This window comes from Apium graveolens, chromosome 2 (assembly GCF_009905375.1).
Source record: "Apium graveolens cultivar Ventura chromosome 2, ASM990537v1, whole genome shotgun sequence".
Classification (NCBI taxonomy): Eukaryota; Viridiplantae; Streptophyta; class Magnoliopsida; order Apiales; family Apiaceae; genus Apium; species Apium graveolens.
The window spans coordinates 2,153,787-2,175,642 of record NC_133648.1 but is presented as its reverse complement, the minus strand read 5'-3'; the positions used below and the strand labels follow the sequence as shown (position 1 = coordinate 2,175,642).

General features: G+C 33.9%; 2 protein-coding genes across 2 annotated transcripts; both read right to left on the bottom strand.

Moving 5' to 3' along the window:
* Positions 1-425: 425 nt before the first annotated feature.
* Positions 426-7,656, bottom strand: LOC141705500 (CSC1-like protein At3g21620). The gene is made up of 12 exons (XM_074508425.1): positions 7,475-7,656; positions 6,209-6,549; positions 5,743-5,889; positions 5,262-5,397; positions 4,718-4,819; positions 4,182-4,301; positions 3,990-4,070; positions 3,176-3,516; positions 2,581-2,826; positions 1,949-2,273; positions 1,259-1,492; positions 426-982 (listed from the first exon to the last, which is right to left on the bottom strand). The coding sequence occupies exons 2-12, from the start codon at positions 6,520-6,522 to the stop codon at positions 719-721; spliced, it is 2,310 nt and encodes a 769-aa protein (XP_074364526.1). The 5' UTR covers positions 6,523-6,549; positions 7,475-7,656; the 3' UTR covers positions 426-718.
* Positions 7,657-8,709: 1,053 nt separating this feature from the next.
* On the bottom strand, positions 8,710-11,859 carry LOC141706677 (uncharacterized). Its single transcript, XM_074509466.1, has 2 exons — positions 9,654-11,859; positions 8,710-9,471 (listed from the first exon to the last, which is right to left on the bottom strand). The coding sequence occupies exons 1-2, from the start codon at positions 10,944-10,946 to the stop codon at positions 9,244-9,246; spliced, it is 1,521 nt and encodes a 506-aa protein (XP_074365567.1). The 5' UTR covers positions 10,947-11,859; the 3' UTR covers positions 8,710-9,243.
* Between the last annotated feature and the right edge of the window lie 9,997 nt (positions 11,860-21,856).

Below are 21,856 nucleotides of genomic sequence, written 5' to 3'. Positions count from 1 at the left end.
TGGGTCATTATTTTAGATTTTGTCGGACCAATGTCCTACTAAGCCAAGTTCATATTAATCAGAATCGTATCAATTCACGGGTTAATATCCCGCGTACAAAAACCAAGTCCATATCAATTAGAATCCAAGTCCATAACAATCAGAATTAGTCTATACTAACAGGTGCGATGTGTATTAACTCTCTACAGAATTACCGGAATCGAGGTTCGCGTAAATTGGTTCGGACACTGGCCTGTTATTAAAAACAGAATGTTATAATCAGTAAATTTTGGAGCACATTTAGCCATCTGCAAGATTGGTCTGAAGCTGCTAGCTAAAAAACAAAGTTCTGATACTCCTCCAAAGCAATTTTGCTGGAAACAACTAAGCTAATAAAATAGGTTTAAAGTGCCAGAATAACACTAGTAATGCTTCAAATATCCCATCAATATGCTTCTGCAGAAATTATTGTCACTCAATGCAATGAGGAATAAGCAAGAACTACATTTTGTACTAGCCATTACTGCTATTCCAACATTCTCTTCTCCACATTTTTCATAGCTGACAGAAGATCAACCAAACTGACTATACAACTTGTCAGATCATGAAATTTCGTTATGCCTGCCTATCTATGTAGTCAAGTTGCTGTAATCTACTACTGTACATCTACATTGTTTCTGCAACTAGTATTCTAAAACCTCGTTGATTACTAAGTAATTTAGGTTTACATTTTACTGGTTTATGGATTTGCGATTCCCTGAACATCAGTTAATAAGGGTCCAGTAGAGCCTGAGCTTTTTATGCTAGGGACCGGAGTATTTTTGCGTGAAGTCCGTTTAGTGGGAACAAGAGTAGTCTTTAACTCCCATTCTTCAGCATCTGCATCACAATCACTGTCATCTCCATTCTTGAAGACCGGGTGGATGTAAGCTCTTTGAAGGTATTCCTTTAAGTTCAGGTTTGGCTCCCGTGTACGTTCCAATGTATCCTTCATCTTCGCTTCCTGAACAGTCCCATACAAATTTGAGTTAAATCTCAAAGTGCTCTTTGAAGGTATTATAGTCAAACTAATCATATTTGTGTATGCTAAAGGAGCCGAAAGAATGATCTAGGAAAACTAATTAAAGAAAATATTGCAATATTCTGTTACTATCATCTTTGCAAATATTGGAGTACATGTTATACATATGTTAAAATCTAGCAGAATAGAACAAAGCGAAGCTCAAAATCATAAAAGTGAAATAGAAAAAACTAGAATAAAAGAATGAAAATTTCAAACCTGTAACGGATATCTGAGAAAAGCTGGTTCATAACGACCTTTGCAGAATATATGAAAACAAATTGTCAGTACCGGGAGTGCTATGAGCAATGGGGTTGACTGAGCGGCTTCTTTTGTACTCAACAATCCCAGAAGAAGCAACTGTGAGACGATTAATGCCACTATAATACGCCTATGGACATCAGGCCAGAATGCTGCAGCACTCTCATATTCCTGATTGTAGACATTTATAATCTATATGTTCAAAGAAAAAAACACAAGTTATACAAGACTTTCATAAATCTTTTGACAATGATGTTTCTAAACAGGAAGATACTTCTTAAATTTCTAATTATCAGAAATATAGGTGTACAAAATGCTCGGTATAAATTGATGCACTGTGTAATATCTTTTGTAGAAAATAGATTAGTCCATGTCTCCCTGATTACTGCATTTATATCAACAGACTATATGAAAAGTAATTTTTCCCTTTCAAGCATTCCCAAGAATTTTAATCATCCGATAAAAATTATCCTCTCAATCAGTTGGCCAAGCAAGCCAGCAAAGGCATTTGTTTGCAATACTCTTTTCCCATTTAGGATAAACTCTCTCATTAAAAACATGTATAAGGTACCATTCAAAACATATCTTGTTCAGCAAATATAATAATACTAAGAAATTTACGTAGCAGAAAAGATGTCTAAGAGGTACCTGATGGCGATGTACAAGGAATGCAAGGCCAAAGAATACTATTATGAAGGGAAGTATAATTGGGCTCACAACAGCATAGACAAGACCGAGGATGAAATAAAGCTGTATTTGAGGCTCCCCCGTATAAAATTCAATGCTTCCAGGATCCATGGCTTCTTTCCTATCCTTAACAGTTTTCACTAAGAAGAAATTTTTCAAGTGATACATTACCAGTGGCTTCAATCTCAGAATTTCCCCTGCAACTCCGGCCCATCCATCTACCATTATGTAAGTAATAAAAAATGTTGCTTTCATCGGGATAGAGACTCCAACAGTTTTTGGGATTCTGCACAACAGTTCATCAGGTCGTAGGTAAATAAAATAATATGATTATGATAAAGAAACAAGTGAGATAAAAAAAAGTGGATGTTATGTACACAGATAAAATTACAGTAGGCCAGTAACAAAGTCATACACTCGACGATTCGTTTTGGGCCAAAAACATGCAACAAAAATTCAAAATATTGTTGAGTCTGACTCTGACATTTGGACATGTGACACTTGAAGCCGAGTGCATAACATAGGTCATAGGTCATAGCAAGATTACACTGGTACTTGCAAAACATTTAAGGCATTATCTGTAATTAACTTACTCATCTGCTGATTGGTGGATAAAATTATTTAGCTGTTGAAATGCGGTTCCTGCTATTATGCTCCCAAGAAAAACATTTACAAATTGAAAAACATAAAATCTACTAGCTGATCTTCTTTCCAGCTTTGATATGGAGCTGAAGCCTTCAAATTTGGACATCAGCATCAATATTGATGGTAGAAAAATAAGAAACAATTTCAACGCAATCCCTGGAAGGAAACCTTGAATGAATGCTTTTACAGCTTTCCTGCATTCATAACAAAGGTTCTCGTAAGCAGGAGAAAAACTTACAAACACATGAAAACTCGTAACATGGTAAGTATGAAGCAATTATTTTAAAAAATGTAGAACTCTTCTAGACAGTCCTAACCGTGTCAAATTATTATGATCATATTCATTTTGCCATATTTATTTTTCCATATTTCATATTATAAATGATCATTACTAAATCGATTTCTAAGAATGCAATTTATATATAATGAAGACAATCTCGATGATCTTCATGACTGGGAATCGTATAACTTGGGCAAGCCACCCGTACATTTATAGAAATTTAGACATGTGGGGGTAGTCACACGAAAGAAAAGGAAACTTACACTTCAATCACAGGCTTCAAAAAAGGCACTGCTTTCTCTATTCCCTCAAGGTTTGCAAGAGATTGTACAAGTGCGATAGGTATCATGAAGAAGAAAGTAAGAAAGAAGAAAGCAACAGAAACAACAAGTCTTCTTATTGTGAGAGATACAAATGGAATTGCCAGGTTATCCCAATAAACATCACGGGGTTCAGGCGCCCACTCAGTTAACCAGACAGTTGGATTCCTAGATTGCTGAGTTTGTGCACAAACAGCAGCAGCCCATCGTGTCTTGAATGAAACAAATGCGGCTGGCATGATGAATTTTGGATCCTTGGCCATTTTCATTCTTTCTGCAAATATCTATAAATCATACGAAAAAAGACAGTAAGCCAAAGCCATCAAGATCAAAGGTAGCACGAGTAAAGATGCTTCTATTTTAAGAACCAAAGTTCGTTTTTAAAAAAGATAATTTAACAGGCTGTAATAAGTAAACAGTTTGTTCAATATTATCTGGAGGAACATAACCCTTAAAGCTTCTTTTCATATGCTGAAGCTCCCACTAATTTACCAGTATAACTATTTTGAGTTCTAGATTCTAAGCCTAAATGATATGAAATTTCACCACCAACAGCCAGAGTTGCAGATATATTTTGTGAACTATCGATGCAAACTGGATAATGATGTTGATAGGCTTCACCTAATAAAAATCCAATCTACTCAATTCCTATTACATATAATTAATTAAAAACAACTAGAGTAGCAAAAATACAAATGGCACTAGAAAAGTAAGCGAGAAAATGAGATAAGTGCAATATTCCAAGTTCAATTCTTACTTCTTCAGAGAGTTTTTCGATTTTGGATGTATAATATCCAATTGCATCCACTTTCTTTCCCCAAAGGCCAAGTAATCTGGTCTGCATTGTAGGAGAGTCATTATACACTTAGCAATGAGAGTTAAGGAAAAAAGAAAGAAAGCATAACTTTGTCTATCATTTTATTACAGCACATTATAGCAGTTTATTTACCTTCATAGTTGGTTTTTTTGATGGATTTCTAGTATACTTCAGTTGATAATAATCTAGCCAATTTTTTCTTTTCTTCTTATCATCAACAAGTCCTGACAATTTGTTGGCATTGTATACAACCTGCATACAGATTATCAGGCCAAAAAATATAAGTAACACATCAAAGAAGAAACCACCACAAAACATGTGTCCTATCTAAAAAGACACTTGTTCATATAGGGTCAAGTTCTGCTAAAAGCCAATGAAACTACAAACCTACAACATTTATTATGTGTACAAATTCACTAGGAAAAAAAATATAAGATTCACAACAGAATCCACACTGAAGATTTAGCTAGAAAAAAATTATTCTGCATGGAGTTTGAATAAAAAATATATCATCATCAAGATATAACCATTTTCGCACAATACAGACACGTCGTGCTCGTTGGCTCAAATTAAAAAATGACAGAAACTTTTAGTTAAACTAGAGTTTGTATAATCGAATTGATCTCAATATCTGAATTTGAATTCAAGTACAGATAAGCAGTAGGTACCTGACTGCTGAGATAGAATTCTGGATGGTTGACCAAGAAGAAGTGCTCCACAAGCTGACCAACTGATTCATCAGGATCTGGTGGCACATTTCTAACAAGTACCTATTCAGAACCATGTATAATTTCGCATCAGTAGAAAATAGACTGACAGGAGTAAAAACCCACTGTAGAAGTAAAAATCACATTTCAACAATCATCTGTGCTTCCGAAATCTCAGACATTGAGTAATAATGGAATACTAAATAAAAGATGCTAATTACTAGTGAAAACTGAAACAAACCATTGTAGGTCTCAAATTTGATAATTTAAGGCCAAGACTAGTGATCAAGCGAGTGGTCCCTTAACTCTCATGATAAAAAAATAGAGTGATATTGATATTAATATAGAAACTATTTTAGTCGAAGATCCCTAAACCAAAACAGTGATACGTAATATCCTCTGTCATCCCGAAAAGCACTGCAAATTCAGTGGAGTTCTTTTTACTAGTGTACAATCAACATATGACGTAAAATTATTGCATCATTGAATCAGAAATCCATCTTACGGTAAATTGATCTGGTCGACGCTGTTCTGCTGCAAGAAAATGCAACCTCATCGATGCAACTATTTCATACTCCTGCTTCAACACATAGCATGTCCAGAGGGTGAAAACATATGCCATGACCAAATGTGTCCAGAATCTGCAAATAATGTTTTTAAAAAAGAGCAGATTAATTTGTATTCAAGGACACATTTCATTTTGCTTAACGAAAAATGCAGTTTTAGTTGGCTGTGCAGAGATTTCTGTGTCCTAAAAAATGGTTATTGTTGTAGTTGAGTATGTCATAGGCTAATTTATCAGCTGCTAGATAGTGATTTGTTGCTGGTGTGGTGCATGAGATTACAATTGTTGTCATCACTATATCACTCACTAGGTAAAAGATAGTTCTGTCTGTTGCTATAATTAAATAGGGGAACTAATACTGGAGGAAAGGAGAAGAGTGAAGAACCAATATCAAACCAAGTAAGGTAAAAGCTTACCATACCTGTTTGATCCTGTTGGAATATTTGAAATAGATAGTTTATCTATGGTGCTGTAAGTTAAATTAGAGTGCTCAAGAGTGCGATTTGTCCAATTCACGGGAACCAAAATTGAAAAGGCACCTATTGCAATTGGCACAAATATTTTGATCCTGCATGAATGAATAATGTTACGGTGAAGCAAATGAACAAAAATAATCATTACAAGTCCTTATCTTAATATGTATGCTAGTATATGGACTACATTAATAATGCCAATAAACATACAAAGAAAAAAGTGAGAACTTGTAACAAGGAATTCCGAACTAGAGAAGTACATGCTGAGCTGATGAAGGCCTTATTTGTGTTTACAGTAGCGATAGTCTGTCTAGTTGTGCATCTGTTGGTTGTAATAGGCATATCTAGGCAGAGAACTAAAGAGTCTCCATAACTGTTACGGTGTTACCATCCTTAGATAAAAGAAAGAATTACCCGGTCCAGTAAATTCTCAAGTAAACCACTGAATCCAATCCAGCATGATCAATAAGTTCAGGCTCTGGCATTTTCAGTGCAGCAGGCATCCAGTTCAGGAAGCTCAAATACGATCTCCAGTCCAAATTTACAAATTTTTGAGAAAGTGCACCTGAATTCAGTGGATCGTTTCTTAAACCCTTCAAATACCATTTTGGAAAATAGACCCTATCATTAAATGGTTGAATCCGGAGAACTGAAAATGCTAAAAAGAATGCTAATGCACTCAGGATATTTATAGATGCTGCAACCCCTATATCAGACAGTGTAGCCATATATCCGCCCCAGAAAGATATTCACACCTGCCAGAGATGAAAATATAATCACTTCCAAATTTTATTACAAATTTAAATGTCAAATACATAAAAGAGCATCTAAGTGCAGAACTGGAAACAAATGTATGGATCACAGTCTGTTGCTTAAAGCCCACATATATATAGTCAAGGAATGGTATACAATTCTACCGTAATTGAATTTCTCATAGATGCCACTTTATAGGCAACGGTTACAAAGTTGGCTATGCATATTGTTCCAGAATGGTTGCATTGCCCGAAAGCCCCCACACACCATTAACATTACTCATGATTCATGAATTCTCAGGCTACTAAATTCTACAGTATAGGTTTCAAGTCATGGAACAGACGATAGAAATAAATTCAGAAATCATATGAAACTGAGAAACAATTCATCTCCAGAAAAATTCATCATTTGAATTAGTCTTTGGTATTTTTTAAACCAGTCTTTACTATTAGCCCTGCGGCTCTGCCACTTCTAAGCATCTCTCAACTCATAACACAAGTATATGCAAACATTATTTTGTGCAATTAACATCAATAGTATACATCATTCATAGAATTCAAAGTTCAGATATATCACAAGAAGCGGTGATCAAGTATAACATTCAAAAGAGATATTGAGTACTTCATTCCAGTCTTGTACTAATTGAGTCAACATTTCGATATAAATCCAAGAATGAAAAGAGAAAGATTATCAACTTCATCTCTACTGTTTAAGCCAGATACATATAGCTTTTGTCCATCAAATCATACCAAATCAAAATTCTAGCTTAAACATACACATCTGCAAAAACAAAGAAGTATATATACAATAACCATATCAAAAACTGCAACCCTCAGCTTCAAAACTTCAATCTTACATGAAAATTTACGAGATTCGGACTACATAAACAACATGAGGCAGACAGCAGTGAAGTTAAAGAGAACCTACTTTGAGTCTTCAAGCTTGAAAATTGTTCAGAGGTTGTTGATCACTGTCTGTTGAGACCTCCCTAGTAAAAAAAGTCAAGAATCTTTGGATACATGTTAAATAAAATAACTCAAAGAGTAACCAAAGTTATAGAATATGAAAAGATGCATGTGAAGTAAAACAAATATACAATCACGTTTGAGTCACTCTCTTCCCATTTACAACAAAGAAGTGGGACTCCAAGATTATTATATTCGAAATTTCTATTATGGGCCCCGAGCTGAAACTTATAATTTTAATGCATCTTGATCGGTTCATTTTTTATAATAAGAATATCCCGTACATAATAAGATTATTATGTTTTCCGTTTATCTCGTACATTTTTACATCAAATCAATAAGAATAATGTTAGTTGTACTAAATCGAGTACAAAAATATTTAGAAAATATCCCGTGTTATATATAATAAACTTCCGTATATTCACACCGATATTATCAATAATGTCACATCATCAAAATACTGCATTTGCATTTTGAAATAATATTTTATTAGCAATGTATGAGTTTTGTGCATATGCTGACATAAGACAAGATATTATTATATGTTGAGAAAGACTACAGATGGTAATTACTGACTGAGATTACAGTAAATTAACAAATATTAAAATGAGATTAGCCGCTTAAATTTAGAAAAATGTATTAGAATAAACTTGGATTATTGGATACGTGGGTATAATCCAAAGGAAGAAGCAGTTGAAGACGTATGAGATTACATACAGTTAGATACATACAGAGATAAAATTATAAAAAAAACATGACATATTTAATCTAATTTTATATATTTCATTACGAGTCGGCATCATGCAATAGTCAACTAATTATGAGTCAATAAGTCAAACAATTAGTTAACAACAAATGGATCTAAATTACTGGTACAGGAAAACAGACCAGAAGAGTAGGACTCCCTCTGTTTCATTCATTTTACCGTCTCTTCACTTTTCTGCACATATTTCAAGATATTTTGATCGCATAATAAAAATTATTATTTTTTAAAATTGTATTTTGTAAATAAAAGTTTAAGTTATATATTTTTATTCAGAAAAAGAAAATTTTAAAAATTATTATTTTAACTATGCAGTCAAAGCACTTCGAAATGAGTGCAGAAAAATCAAACGACTATTAAAATGAAACAGAGGAAGATGTTAAATATCTATTTTCTTTTGTTATGTAAATGAAAAAAAGATGGGTTTTAAGTCCATAAATATAAGATCGGTCTTTCTATTATGCGCTTATGGACAAGTGATAATTACGGAAATTTATAAGTTTAGTACAGCTTAATTAGTTTCTTCTTTATAACAGTGATGAACCCCTGCATTTACACAAACTCCACCATCAATCTGACCTAAAAAATTTCAGCGCCTATCATCTTCCATGGTACCATGGACACACAATAAAAAAATCGATATACGATTAAGAGCCACCTTCAGATAACTAAAAGCTGTCTGAAGATCCCAAACAAGCACAGACAGTTAGTATAGGGAAACCACTGTTGGATTTAATTACAAGTCCGGTGCAAGTTCGGTGAAATAACACATTCTCTGTTAAGATTAGCAGACCATATATGTTATGATTTCGAGTTTTCCAGTTTTATAAATCGGCAGAACACTTGCGTACATTGCTTAGTCTGCAAGAGTAGATAGCATCAACCCAGGGGTTCACATTGCTGAAGTTGAAAGGTTTTAGCTCATTCCCATAAAACACAACCCGGCTATATTATCTTTACTCGAAGGACTAGCTCCTCGGATGAACAGCGGTTTGATGAATGTTCATATCCTTCAACATTACTGTACGACCGCAAGAATCACATGGGGCAGTTCTGGAACCACAAACACTCTCATGCTCCGTGAGGCCTCGTAGTCGATCTCGTACATCTGCAGCAGAAGTCCCAGCTTGAACCATGTCTCCACAGAACTTGCAAGTAACCAGGCGTAGTGGGCAGTCTGAGGACTGGTGTTGCACCTAGAGCCAGAAAAAGGGAAAAAAATACACTCAAAATGAGATAAATGAGGGAGGAATCTTAGACAGTTACATCTTGACATTTTGCAGTAGATGATTTAAAGATCAGTCTATAGAATGGACAGCTCGAAATACAGAGTCTGCTGCAAGCACTAAAACTAGAAAGGCGAAGAGTGTATACTTACCATCTGTTCCTTCTCGAGTATAACCCCGCAGGGGCATTGAAGCGGCTCATGAAACACTTTAATGTGCTTCTCAATCTCTCCCCCATGAAAAGCTAATCCACACTTTTCACAGTGAATATGGTTTTTTGCATCATCGATTCTGAGAACAACACCACAACCAGCATGCTGACAAATGAGATTATGTCTCCTGCAGTAGGCCTCATGCAGTGCTACGCTTCTGGAAGGTATAAAGTGCCGGCAGTTACTGCATTCTACTGTATCAGCCTCCACAAATGTGGAGGATGCTGCACCTGCTTGCTGACCAACCTTGCGATTGCTACTATCTTGAACACTTACAGACAGCTGGTATTTTGTTTTCCCCTTAAATCCATATACACCAATACTGTAGGTACCTTGAGCCAAGCTCTGGTCCTTGGAGCTAAGTACCAAAACTTTTGAGCCAACATCATGAGAAGACCATCCATGTTGATGCCGATTCGGGAATAAGAGGGGATGTTTGGAAACGTACAAGTCCGTATCTCCATCTTGGGCCTCCATGTCTAGCTTCACCTCAATTTCAGCGTTCCCAGAAGAAATCACTGCCCACACGTCAATATCGATTGAAAATTTGTAGTACATATAATCCCATTCATCCACTACTCCAGATTCTGACTTCCCAAACATGAGAGGTATCAGGACATGCTTGTCTGTTTTCTCTGGTGCAGACTCAGGACCAACGATATCAACCTCAATATCTGTGTCAAGGACAGATATACTAGAAGAGGGTTTTAACTCTAGAACACGTAAATGATATGTAAGTACACCATGGTTGACTGTCAGCACATCATTTTGAGATAGAGTTGCATGCTGGCGAAGGCTTGTTTCGAGGACAGCTTTGTGATTGGGAATGTCAGAAAAACCAAATTCAAGTGCTTGAAGTTTCGCGTAGGTTCCTTTTGCGAGCCACACATACTGCACTTCAATCAAGGAAGTCTTCAGAGCATTTGTTCCAAATAAGTTATTCCATATGTGAGGAGGAAGACCAACAGAACCTTCTTCTGCAGTAAATTCCAAAACTCCAGCATGAGTCGCTCCGTTATGTTGACTATCAACGCCTTCTGCATTTGAAAGATCCTCACGATGTATTACAGAAAGAGAAAAATGCAGAGGCCCCTTGTCAAAGGAACCTTGATCGGATAACTCCGTGAAGCAGGAAGGAGGCAATTGAATCTTGTCTCCACTGCCCTGATAGGGCACAGCTTCTAACACACGATTAAACATGATTCCTCTTCCGGCTAATAAGTCCTCTTCCATATGTTGATCAGCCTGAGATGGATTTATTAACTTCTATGTAGCTAAAACAACATTATGACCAGGTGATTCATGTTCCACAAACTTATTAAACTGGTGACTAAATTATATTCAAACAAACACATCAAACTGCTGACAAAATAAATTAAAACTTTAAAACGATTTTGGCATGCATCAATAGCATTATTTTTCAAAAACCATTGGACATTTTGATTACTCGCAGATAAGATGGTAGCTAAACTAAATTAACCAATCCTTCAAATCAAAATTTTATGCTTTCTTTGTACACGTTAGATGAAAGTCTTGTGCAAGTACCTAACTATTATGAACTACACATCCATGAAGCGTTAACCTACTAGGGTAAATCTAATGGAGGTACAATGAAGCAAACAAGATATTAAATACAATTCGATATCAATGCTAAAATCAAGTAATGAATAAACCCTATACGCAGCGACTGGCTCTAGCCCAACATACTCACAAGTCACAATCAAGAACGAGCATGGACTAAAGTTAAGAAACCATCACAATTGTATGAGCATTAAACATTACTTGCATCAACTACATAATAATTAGTATATTTTCATCCTGAGGTACTGACTTCTGATGTGGCGATCTTAGCCACCAACCACCAATCGCAATCAACCAAGTCGTTATACAACTCTAATACTTTATTCCTCAAATAATATATGATCCAATTTATCCCAAGATTCACGTGCCGGATACAATTCCTCCTACCCCAACATTTTCTAACAATTTATACGCAGATAAATTTATTTCCTCAAAGACGAGGTCCTCGTGATCAACTCCAACCCAAAAATAGATTTATACTGAACGGACGAGAGAGTCTTAGGATAATATACGATCCCATTAAGCTCCTAACATGACATTTATCACCTAAGCTATTAAAACTTAAAAATTTGTTAATTGCGATGACGGTTTCTTTCTCCGATGGCTTTTAAAAAATTTGTTAATTCGACTGATAAAATATTTGAATTCGGCTGGATAATAATCGAATTGATCTTAAATTTTTTGATTTATTTACCGAGCCGAGATCGATTTTAAATTATACAGCTAGTAAAATTTGCTAACATTATCGAGTTTCTAATTTTTTTTAATATTTTATATAAAAATTTAATATTCATTTATATTTTATATATTTTATCGAATCAAACTCGAGTCGTATCTATTATATTTCGAGTTCTTTGTATTATTTGGTAAAATTTATTGGATTTTTCGAATTGAACTCGAGCATATCAAACTATTTACGATCCGAATTTCGAATTTGAAATTAAAGGTCCGGTCAAACTCGAGAGCCTATTTTATCAGTGGAGTTTCAAACTTCAAATTAAAGGTTCGGTCGAACTCAAACTCAAGCCCGAACTTTTTTAATCGAGTTCCTGCCGAATTTGGAAGTGTTCGATTCGGTTCAGTTCGATTACAGTCCTAATTAACACTCACTAAAATACCATTTATTTTGAATGTTAAATTAAAAGATTTTATTTTGTAATAATTTTTTTTGTTCTTAATCATGCAAATTATTCGATTTTCACGTTGAGCTTGCATGATTTTTTTAGTGGATCATAAAAAAGTATGCAAGTTTAGCGTAAAAATCAAATGTGAATAAATCAAAAATTAGAGTTGAAATGATCGTTTTCAACTTTTGTGAGTGATAAGTATTGTATGTATAATAAATTATATTTATGACTTTAATTTAAAATGCACACAATTTCGGAATAATGGTCTCGATAGAACAAATATTTATAGTGGCTTAAATATTGAATGATTATTGAAAATTGAGAACAAAACTCACGGGTTAACATTTGAATCACTTAAGTTGATCTAATTATCAATTTTTCAGCTTTAATTTTAAAACTAGGTGTAAATATATTAAAAATTATAAAAATAAGAAAAAAATGGCCATTTAAATTAAATATATAATTTTATTCTTAAATTTTATCATGAAAAAAGACAAAATATTTACTTTTATATTTTTTAAAAACTTACTGGCATCACATGTGGTAAATTTTGTTAATAAAAATTATTATATTAACCCATCGAAAAAATTATATAATATTTGTGTAGAAACCTGTAATTCCATATGATAAATCACAATTAGGGTGGTTCATTCACTTTTATATATATATATATATATATATATATATATATATATATATATATATTACATAATGCCGAGTTTAAGCAAAATCACTTTTATTATAACATCAAAAACAAGCTTCATCATCTACGATATATTCTGAATATTTTTTTCATAAGATTTTAATCTACCTCTATGAACTTTGTATGAATTAACATACAAATATATGAACAAACAAAGTAAAGACGAAGAGTATTTGATATTCTGTTAAAAAAATGTTACAGAGTTATTGAGTATTTATAGTATCCAAAATAGAATAACAGAACAATATGTAAGGCCTTATTTGGCTAAAAGCTAATACTAGTTTATTGCCCATATTTGGCTTTATTAATATAACATGAAATGTTGACCCAATAGTTGACTTCTTGATATAATCATTAGCCTCCCCTGCATATAATTTGTGATTCATAGTTGTCTGTCATGCTTTTATCCCCCTCACAAATTGAAGGCACACAAGAGTAAGTAATGCCCAGAGAAGATGAACATTTCCAGTGCAGAGCTTTGCCTAATCCTTTTGTCAAGATGTCTGCAGCATTATCTTTAGAAAGAACCTGTAAAACAGACACAAGACCACTAGTAATCTTTTCCCTGATGAAATGACAATCTATTTCTATATGCTTTGTTCTGGCATGATATACTGGATTAGCAGTTAAATCTATTGCTGCCTTATTATCACACATCAGTGGTTTAGGACCAGAAGAATGCAAGCCAAGTTCCTTTAACAAACCAGTCAACCATACTGCTTCACATGAAGCATCTGCTAATGCTCTATATTCAGCTTCTGCTGAGCTCTTAGAGACAACATGTTGTTTCTTGGATCTCCAAGAAACTACTACATCACCAAGAAAAAAAACATATCCTCCAACAGATATCCTACTTATAGCACAACCACCCCAATCACTGTCACTATAACCCTTAAGTTGCAAATTATTATGAGAAGGAAAGAATAAACCATGCTCCTTTATCAACTGCAAATATCTCAGAACTCTATGCACAGCTTCTAAATGTTTAGTTCTTGGAGCATGTAAGAACTAACTAAGGTGTTGCACAACAAAAGCAATATCAGGTCTGGAAGATGTAAGATATAACATTTTGCCAATCAATGTTCTATACAAAGTAACATATGTCAACAACTCACCAGATTCAGAATTATCATGAAGTTTTATGTGTGGATCAATAGGAACGGACAAAGATTTACAATCATTCATGTCAGCTGAACTTAGTAAATCATGAATAAATTTTTGTTGTCCTAAGAATATCCCTTTATCACTTCTCTTCACTTCAAGACCAAGATAATATTTAACAAGCCCTAAATCTTTGATACTAAAAGTATCATCCAATAAATTTTTGGGTGCTTGAATAGTTGGCATATGATTTCCACAAAGTAGAATATCATCAACATAAACCACAATAGCGACAAAAATACTACCAGAAGTATAAGTAAACAGAGAATGATCCAATACCGACTGCTTATAATCTGCCTCAAGTAAACATGAAGCTAGTTTAGCAAACCATCTCCTAGAAGTTTGTCTTAATCCATAAATGGATTTATACAACTTGCGAACCAATGGAACATCTAAATGGGGTAAAATATATCTTAATGGTGGCTGCATATATACTTCTTCCTCTAAATCACCATGCAAAAATACATTGTTAACATCTAATTGTTCAACAAACCAATTATTAGCAGCAAAAATAGCAAGAAGACTCCTGACAGTCACCATTTTGACCACTGGTGCATAAGTTTCATGAAAGTCAATACCAGCAGACTGTGTGTACCCTTTTGCTACTAATCTAGTTTTGTATCTCTCTATATCCCCATTTGACCTGTACTTGATTTTATATACTCATTTAGAACCAACAACAGTTTTATCAGAAGGTAAAGGAACCAAAGACCAAGTCTTATTGTCTTCTAAGGCTTGTAATTCTAACTGCATAGCTTGAATCCATCTGGGATCTTTAACTGCTTGATGATAAAAATTAGGCTCTACATCAACATTTGAAATGTTGTAAGCATAAAGGGTCTGAGTCTCTGAATTGAAAAGGTATGGTTCAAGAATTTGACATGCTAAAGCTTTAGTAGAAGGAATATGATAGTCAGTCCACCAATTAGGTCTGGACTTGGTTCTAATGGAATATCTATTATTAATGACAGGAGATGCAGTGAATGAAGGAATAATAGATGAAGAAGGAGAATCATTAGATACAACATGAGAATGATTATTCACTGAAATAGAAGGATAAATATCATGTTCTGATGAAGTATCATCTGAAGTCTCAAAAGACATGTTATCAGATATACACAAATCAGAAACATTAGGAAGAGAAATATTTTCAGAGTCATGAGAAGGTTGTTTTGATAACCAGTCAATAAAAGAATAAGAATTACTGGAATCATAAGTAGTGTATATTGAAGATTTGTCTTGTTTATGATATGGAAAAATGTGTTCAAATAACTTGACATGTCTACTCACAAATGTAGAATGATTATCTAATCTGAGCAATTTATAACCCTTTTTCATATAAGGATATCCCAAAAAGATGCACTGAATAGCTCTAGCCTCGAACTTATCATTTGGATGACAAGAAGCATAACACAAACACCCAAAACACTTCAAATCAGAATAATTAGGAACAGTTTTATGTAGCAGCTCATAGGGACTCTTGTACTGAATAATAGCAGAAGGAGTAACATTGATCAAATATGTGGCTGTTAAAATACATCCCCCCCAGTATTTTGGTGGCAAACCTGACTAAAACCTAAGAGCTCTAGCAATTTTCAAAAGGTGTTTATATTTTCTTTCTACTCTTGCATTTTGTTGAGGAGTATAAATGTAAGAAGTTTGATGAGAAATGCCCATGTGAGCAAGATAACTAGTGAAATTCTGATTAAGAAATTCACTGCCATTATCAGTCCTAATGGTTTGAATTAAACTCTTGAATTGATTTTGCACATAAACAGAAAACTGCTTAAATTTGTGAAATACATCTTGCTTAGTAGTTAGTAAAAATGTCCAAGTAGCTCTGCTGAAGTCATCAACCAGAGTAAGAAAGAATCTACAACCATGGTTAGTAGGAACATGATAAGGTCCCCACACATCCATGTGTACTAAAGAAAATAAAGAAGAAGCATGAGATTTGCTGTGTGGAAAAGGAAGCATAGTCTGTTTGGCTGTTGGACAAACATGACAATCTTTATTGCAATGAGAAAGGTTATTCATACCTTGAACATGCTTCAAGACATCATTAGGTGCATGTCCTAATCTAAGATGCCAGAGTTTAGAAAGAAGTAAATCATGTTGGGTAAAAACAGTGCTAACAGAAGGAGTATGATCAGAAGAATTGAAATAAGGAAAATTTGTTGAGAAGAAGTAATATAATCCTCCTTTTTCAACTCCTGTAGCAATGGTCTTATTATCAATTTGAAACAAGCATTGTGTAGAGTTGAATACCACTTGACACACAGAGGACTGTGTCAATTTACTGATAGAGAGTAAATTGCAGTGAAATTCTGGTACCAAAAGAACTCTATCCAAAGTGAGTGTACTAGTTAATCTAACTGTTCCAACAGTTTGAACAGAAATCACATGTCCATTAGGTAAAGCAATATGAAAAGGACTAGTTAGTTTTTGAACATTGTGCATAAGCTGAATGTCACATCACATGTGATTTGATGCACCAGTGTCTATTATCCAAGTAGTAACAGAATTATTTGGAGAATAAGACAACATGGAATAGGCCAAACCTGCAACATGATCCTCTGGAGTGGTGCAGATAGAAGACTTGTTCATCATTGAGTTCATGAGTTGAGTCATCTGAACCACTTGCTGTTGTAACTTGTCAAAAGATTGTTGAGAAATCTGAGAATCCTCTTTGATGCTGAAGCAACCATTACCATTCATGCCAATTCCAGAACCAGGTGTATTTGTATCAACAATGCCAGCAACACTCTTAGCCTGTGGATAAGGTCTAAATCCTGTATTTGTATTCTGATTACCAAACTTCCCCCTTCCTCTTCCTTTAGAAGCATAACCAGGAGGAAAACCAATCAATTTGTAACAAGACTCCTTAAGATGTCCCTCTTTATGACAATAATTGCATTTCAAATTTTGCTTCTTGATGTAACTTCGATTACCAGATCCACCAGCACTACCATCAGAACCTGGATTTCCAACAGGGAATTGCTGAGCCTTTTTGACATTAGCATTAGCCAGAAATGAGCTATTGATATTGTATCCCTTCCTTTGTTTCTCCTCTTGTTTAACCATAGAATAAGCCTGAGGAACACTAGGTAGGGGATTCATCATTAAAATTTGACCTCTTGCAGCAGCAAATCCTTTATTCAAACCCATCAAGAATTGTAATAACTTCTTCCTTTGTTCTCTGTCCTCTTGCAATTTATGAGAACCACACTTACATTCACATTTGCATATGACAACAGGCTCCGAAGCAGAATACTCATCCCAGAGATTCTTTAATTTGTGATAATAAAACTCTACTGATTTCTCACCCTGCTCTAAAGCATGAAGATCTTTGGAAACTTGATAGACTCTGTGACCATCTATACTAGTAAATTGATCATGCAATTCATTCCATATTTCTTGTGCAGAATTAACAAAATTCATCCCTGAACTAATTTCATCTGAAACAGTGTTCAAAATCCAGCTTATCACCATATCATTTACTCTATCCCATTGTGCCCTCAATGGCTCAGTCTCAGGCCTAACTAAAGTTCCATTCACCAGACCTAATTTATTCTTTGCAGATAAAGCAATTGAAATTGAACGTTTTCAGGGACCAAAGTTCTTTGTCCCTGTTAACTTCTTTGCAATCAAAACTAATCCAGGATGACCAACATTTTAAAGATACAAGGGATGCATATTATTTATGTTGTTCTGATTTTGATTGTGATTTTCTGCATCTAGTACTTCTATGTTATTTTCAGGTATTTCTTGAGTATTGTTATCATTAGTTACAACATTGGCATAAGTAGTATTCCTCATCATATTTTCATAGAACTCAAGCAAGATTGAACAATTTCAATCAAATACTAATCAGAATTATCACAAATCGTAACAGAATCAACCAGCAAAACAAGTAAACGATGAACAACACCTATGGCAAATCCTTGTGACTCAAAGAGAAATGAAGATCCTTACTGTTATGTTGAAAAAATCGAAGAAATGAAACGAATAATGAAGCTCAATTAAAGAACATCAACGACGACTGAAGAACAATTGAAGAACATCAACGACAACTGAAGAATATCATCAAAACCCTAGAAGTCATCATCGTCATCGAAACCCTGGAAATCATCATCAAACATATTAATCTGCAACTACTGATTCTAATCTTGTAACTTTCTCGATGAATTAACTGCGGAAAATAGCAAATCTAGATCGGTAGCTTTGATACCATATGAACTTTGTATGAATTAACATACAAATATATGAACAAACAAGGTAAAGATGAAGAGCATTTGATATTCAGTTAAAAAAAATGTTACAGAGTTATTGAGTATTTATAGTATCCAAAATAGAATAACAGAAATCAGCTACAATATGTAAGGCCTTGTTTGGCTAAAATCTAATACTAGTTTATTGCCCATATTTGGCTTTATTAACATAACATGAGATGTTGACCCAACAGTTGACTTCTTGATATTGTCATTAACCTCTTCAAGAAAATTGTCCCTTTTAAACGTATGACCTTCATGACATATCAACTCACTGGAAGAAATTTTCTTCAATGTCCTCTCATTCCTAGAACACGTCAGCATTGAGGACCATATGAAAATTCATCTGAGACAATAACTAGAACCAACTCCGACTATTTTATTTGATCTGATAGGTTAGAGTTCACATCGAAATCAATTAGGTCCATAACTTCTGTCGGCAAGTACACATCTCGGAAATCTAGGTGATTAACAGCTTTTGTGACGGCTTATGTCAAATTTCATGTATGTCAAGTCTAAAAAAAATAAACCATCTTTGATCAAGTTAGTAAATTTGAAATATATTAGTTATTGAATTGGTCTTATAAAAATATCAAACGCATATTATCAATATAAGACACTACAAACATTCTCCCTGTTGTTAATATGTTTTCGTCGAACTCGTAAATTAAATTGACTAAACATACACACTGTTCACAGAGCCAAATGATAAATATTTTTTTAAAAAAAAGTTAGATTTTGTATTCAAATTAAGTTAAATTTTAAAAATATTTTTTAAAAAGGTTCAAATAATGATTTCGAATTCAACCAAAGCAAATGTTACTCAAATATTTACAACATTTTTCTTATATATTTCGTTTCATATATTATTTTAAAAATACATTTTTGTATTTGTTGTGCTAATACTATAATAAATATAGTACCTATAAAACATACCATGATAAATTTCAAATGGACATAGAATATGATACTGTTCAGATCGTGAAATTTCAAATCGGTTATTTCTCATTCTCGTTGAATAAATTGAATACTTGTAATCTAATTTGAATTTTTTCTTGTTTAGTTAGAAAATACTCATATGATTAATCTATATTCTATAGTGTTCATCTATAAATAATTTCTTATGGTGATAAATATTAATATTGGGAGTTAATCCATCGGTCTCAATGTTTTGGTAGAAAGTTTACATCTTTCATTCCCCTCTCAACTGGAAATTAATTTATAGAAAACAATGGCTTAACAAAACAAACCAACTATGTTTACATTTGTTAATTTCAACGACACTAATGGAGTTAGTACATCCATATTTGACTTTCTCAATTTCAAATCTTGTGGCTCTTCCACCATTTCATAGGGTTTCTTGATTAAAAGCGTAAAAGGGTAGAGCTTTGAGTTTGTTCCCGCTTTAATTTGCACCCACAAAAGGATTTGGCTTTTATGCTAAGCTCACCGCCCCAGATTACATAATGCTTAATACTGTTCTTACGTAAATTCATTAATTAACTAATTATAAAGCCTCAATTCTAATGTGGATCATTACATACTGAAATACAGAATGTATAGTGATATTTTTTCTGCGGACTATTAACCGTAACCGGACCTAAGAGCAACTGCAATGAAAAGTGTCACTGGTGTCAACGTCACGTGAGATGCCGTGACTTGGTATCCTTGTTATCACTTCATTTAAAGTTGACATGTGGTGTCAACTTTGGGTGCCAAAAGTTGGCCGCCCATAAAATAGGGTGTCAACTTCATTTGTGATTTAAATATGGTCTTAATGGTGCATAAAATATCATTTTTCTAATATATATTTCTATTAAATATTTTTTAATTGAATTAATGAAGTTGACATTTTGTAATGCAAATCATCTGAGTATTTTTTGAAAGATATGTGCTAAAAATAATACGGAAGAGAGAGAATTTAAAATATAATCTTTTTGATTATGTGACGAAGACCATTGGAGTTGCTGTAAGGTGAAAGAGAGACCCTAACAATCACATTCTCAATAGCGAGATCTTACGGTCTTCAAGATTCCCCTCAAATCGCGGGAAATATCAACATATATTTAAATTAAACAAATGGAATAAGAGCACTCGAATCAAGATATTCTTAAACTGAGCTTCGACATCGGATTAAATAACCGGTTTATTTAAAATCTTAAAATGTCTAACGTGATCTTCTGCTATTTGACACAGACATTTGAAATCCTGAGTACATGAGTTGTGATAAGATACGTATATATTAAGATCCAACGGCCATGCATGCACTAACAATCAATTTACACTTTATTACAAATTTACATGTTCAACCATATTATATCAATTCTATGCCCCACGAATATACATGCACAGTAAAGTCCAATTTAGCTATTTGTACACACAACCTTGTTGAGTTTTTTCTACCGTATAAGTTGGGGGCTCGAAGACGATCAGATACTATCAAAAGCACCGAAACAAACAAGCATGACGGTCTTCAAGTTACTGTTTCTCTTCATATTTTGTCTACTTATCATTGGGAGTCCTCGGAGTCGAAGCGGAGTTAGCAGCTCAGCTGAAAGCATTGATCATCAAGAACAAGTGTTTGATCATCATCATCTTCCTGCAAATGCTACTTCTGCAGGTTTCGATACCGATAAACGGACTGTCCCAACCGGATCCAATCCGCTGCACAACAAGCGACGATAGTATTGAATATTCGAGAACACTTGTGCATACAATTAGTCTTCTTCCGATGAACAGTTAGTTTCTTGCATTTCTTATACATAAACGTGTATATGTATACTGGTATGGTGAGTTATAGTTATTGTTGAATTTTAAAGTTTTGAACTAGCAGTGCTGCGGATATTGGGTAGCAGCTAGACCGTAAAACCGTAAATGGTCCGACTAAAATGAATTATCGTTAATTTTTTTTTCAATAAATCTATGTAAAAAATACTTTTTACATCGGCTCCAAAAGCAACCAATATGTAAGAGGTGATGTCTATTCTACTTTTTCTAGTAGTATAATCTAAACTCCAGTCGTATAAGTATAAATGTAGGAAGTTGACTTGACTACATATGCAATAAGAAATAAATATTTTGATTTGGATTTTGCATGTTTATGAACTTTAAAAAGAGATAGGAGTATGTATGGCATATCTTATAAGTAATTTATAAGTTGAAATATATATATATAAGCTGTTTATCATATATATGATTTGAAATTAAGATTTAGTATTCTAGAGCTCTAGTTATACCGGTTGTAACATCCCACATCTATAAAAATAAGAGTGTTTGGGACCATACAAGTCAACAACTAAT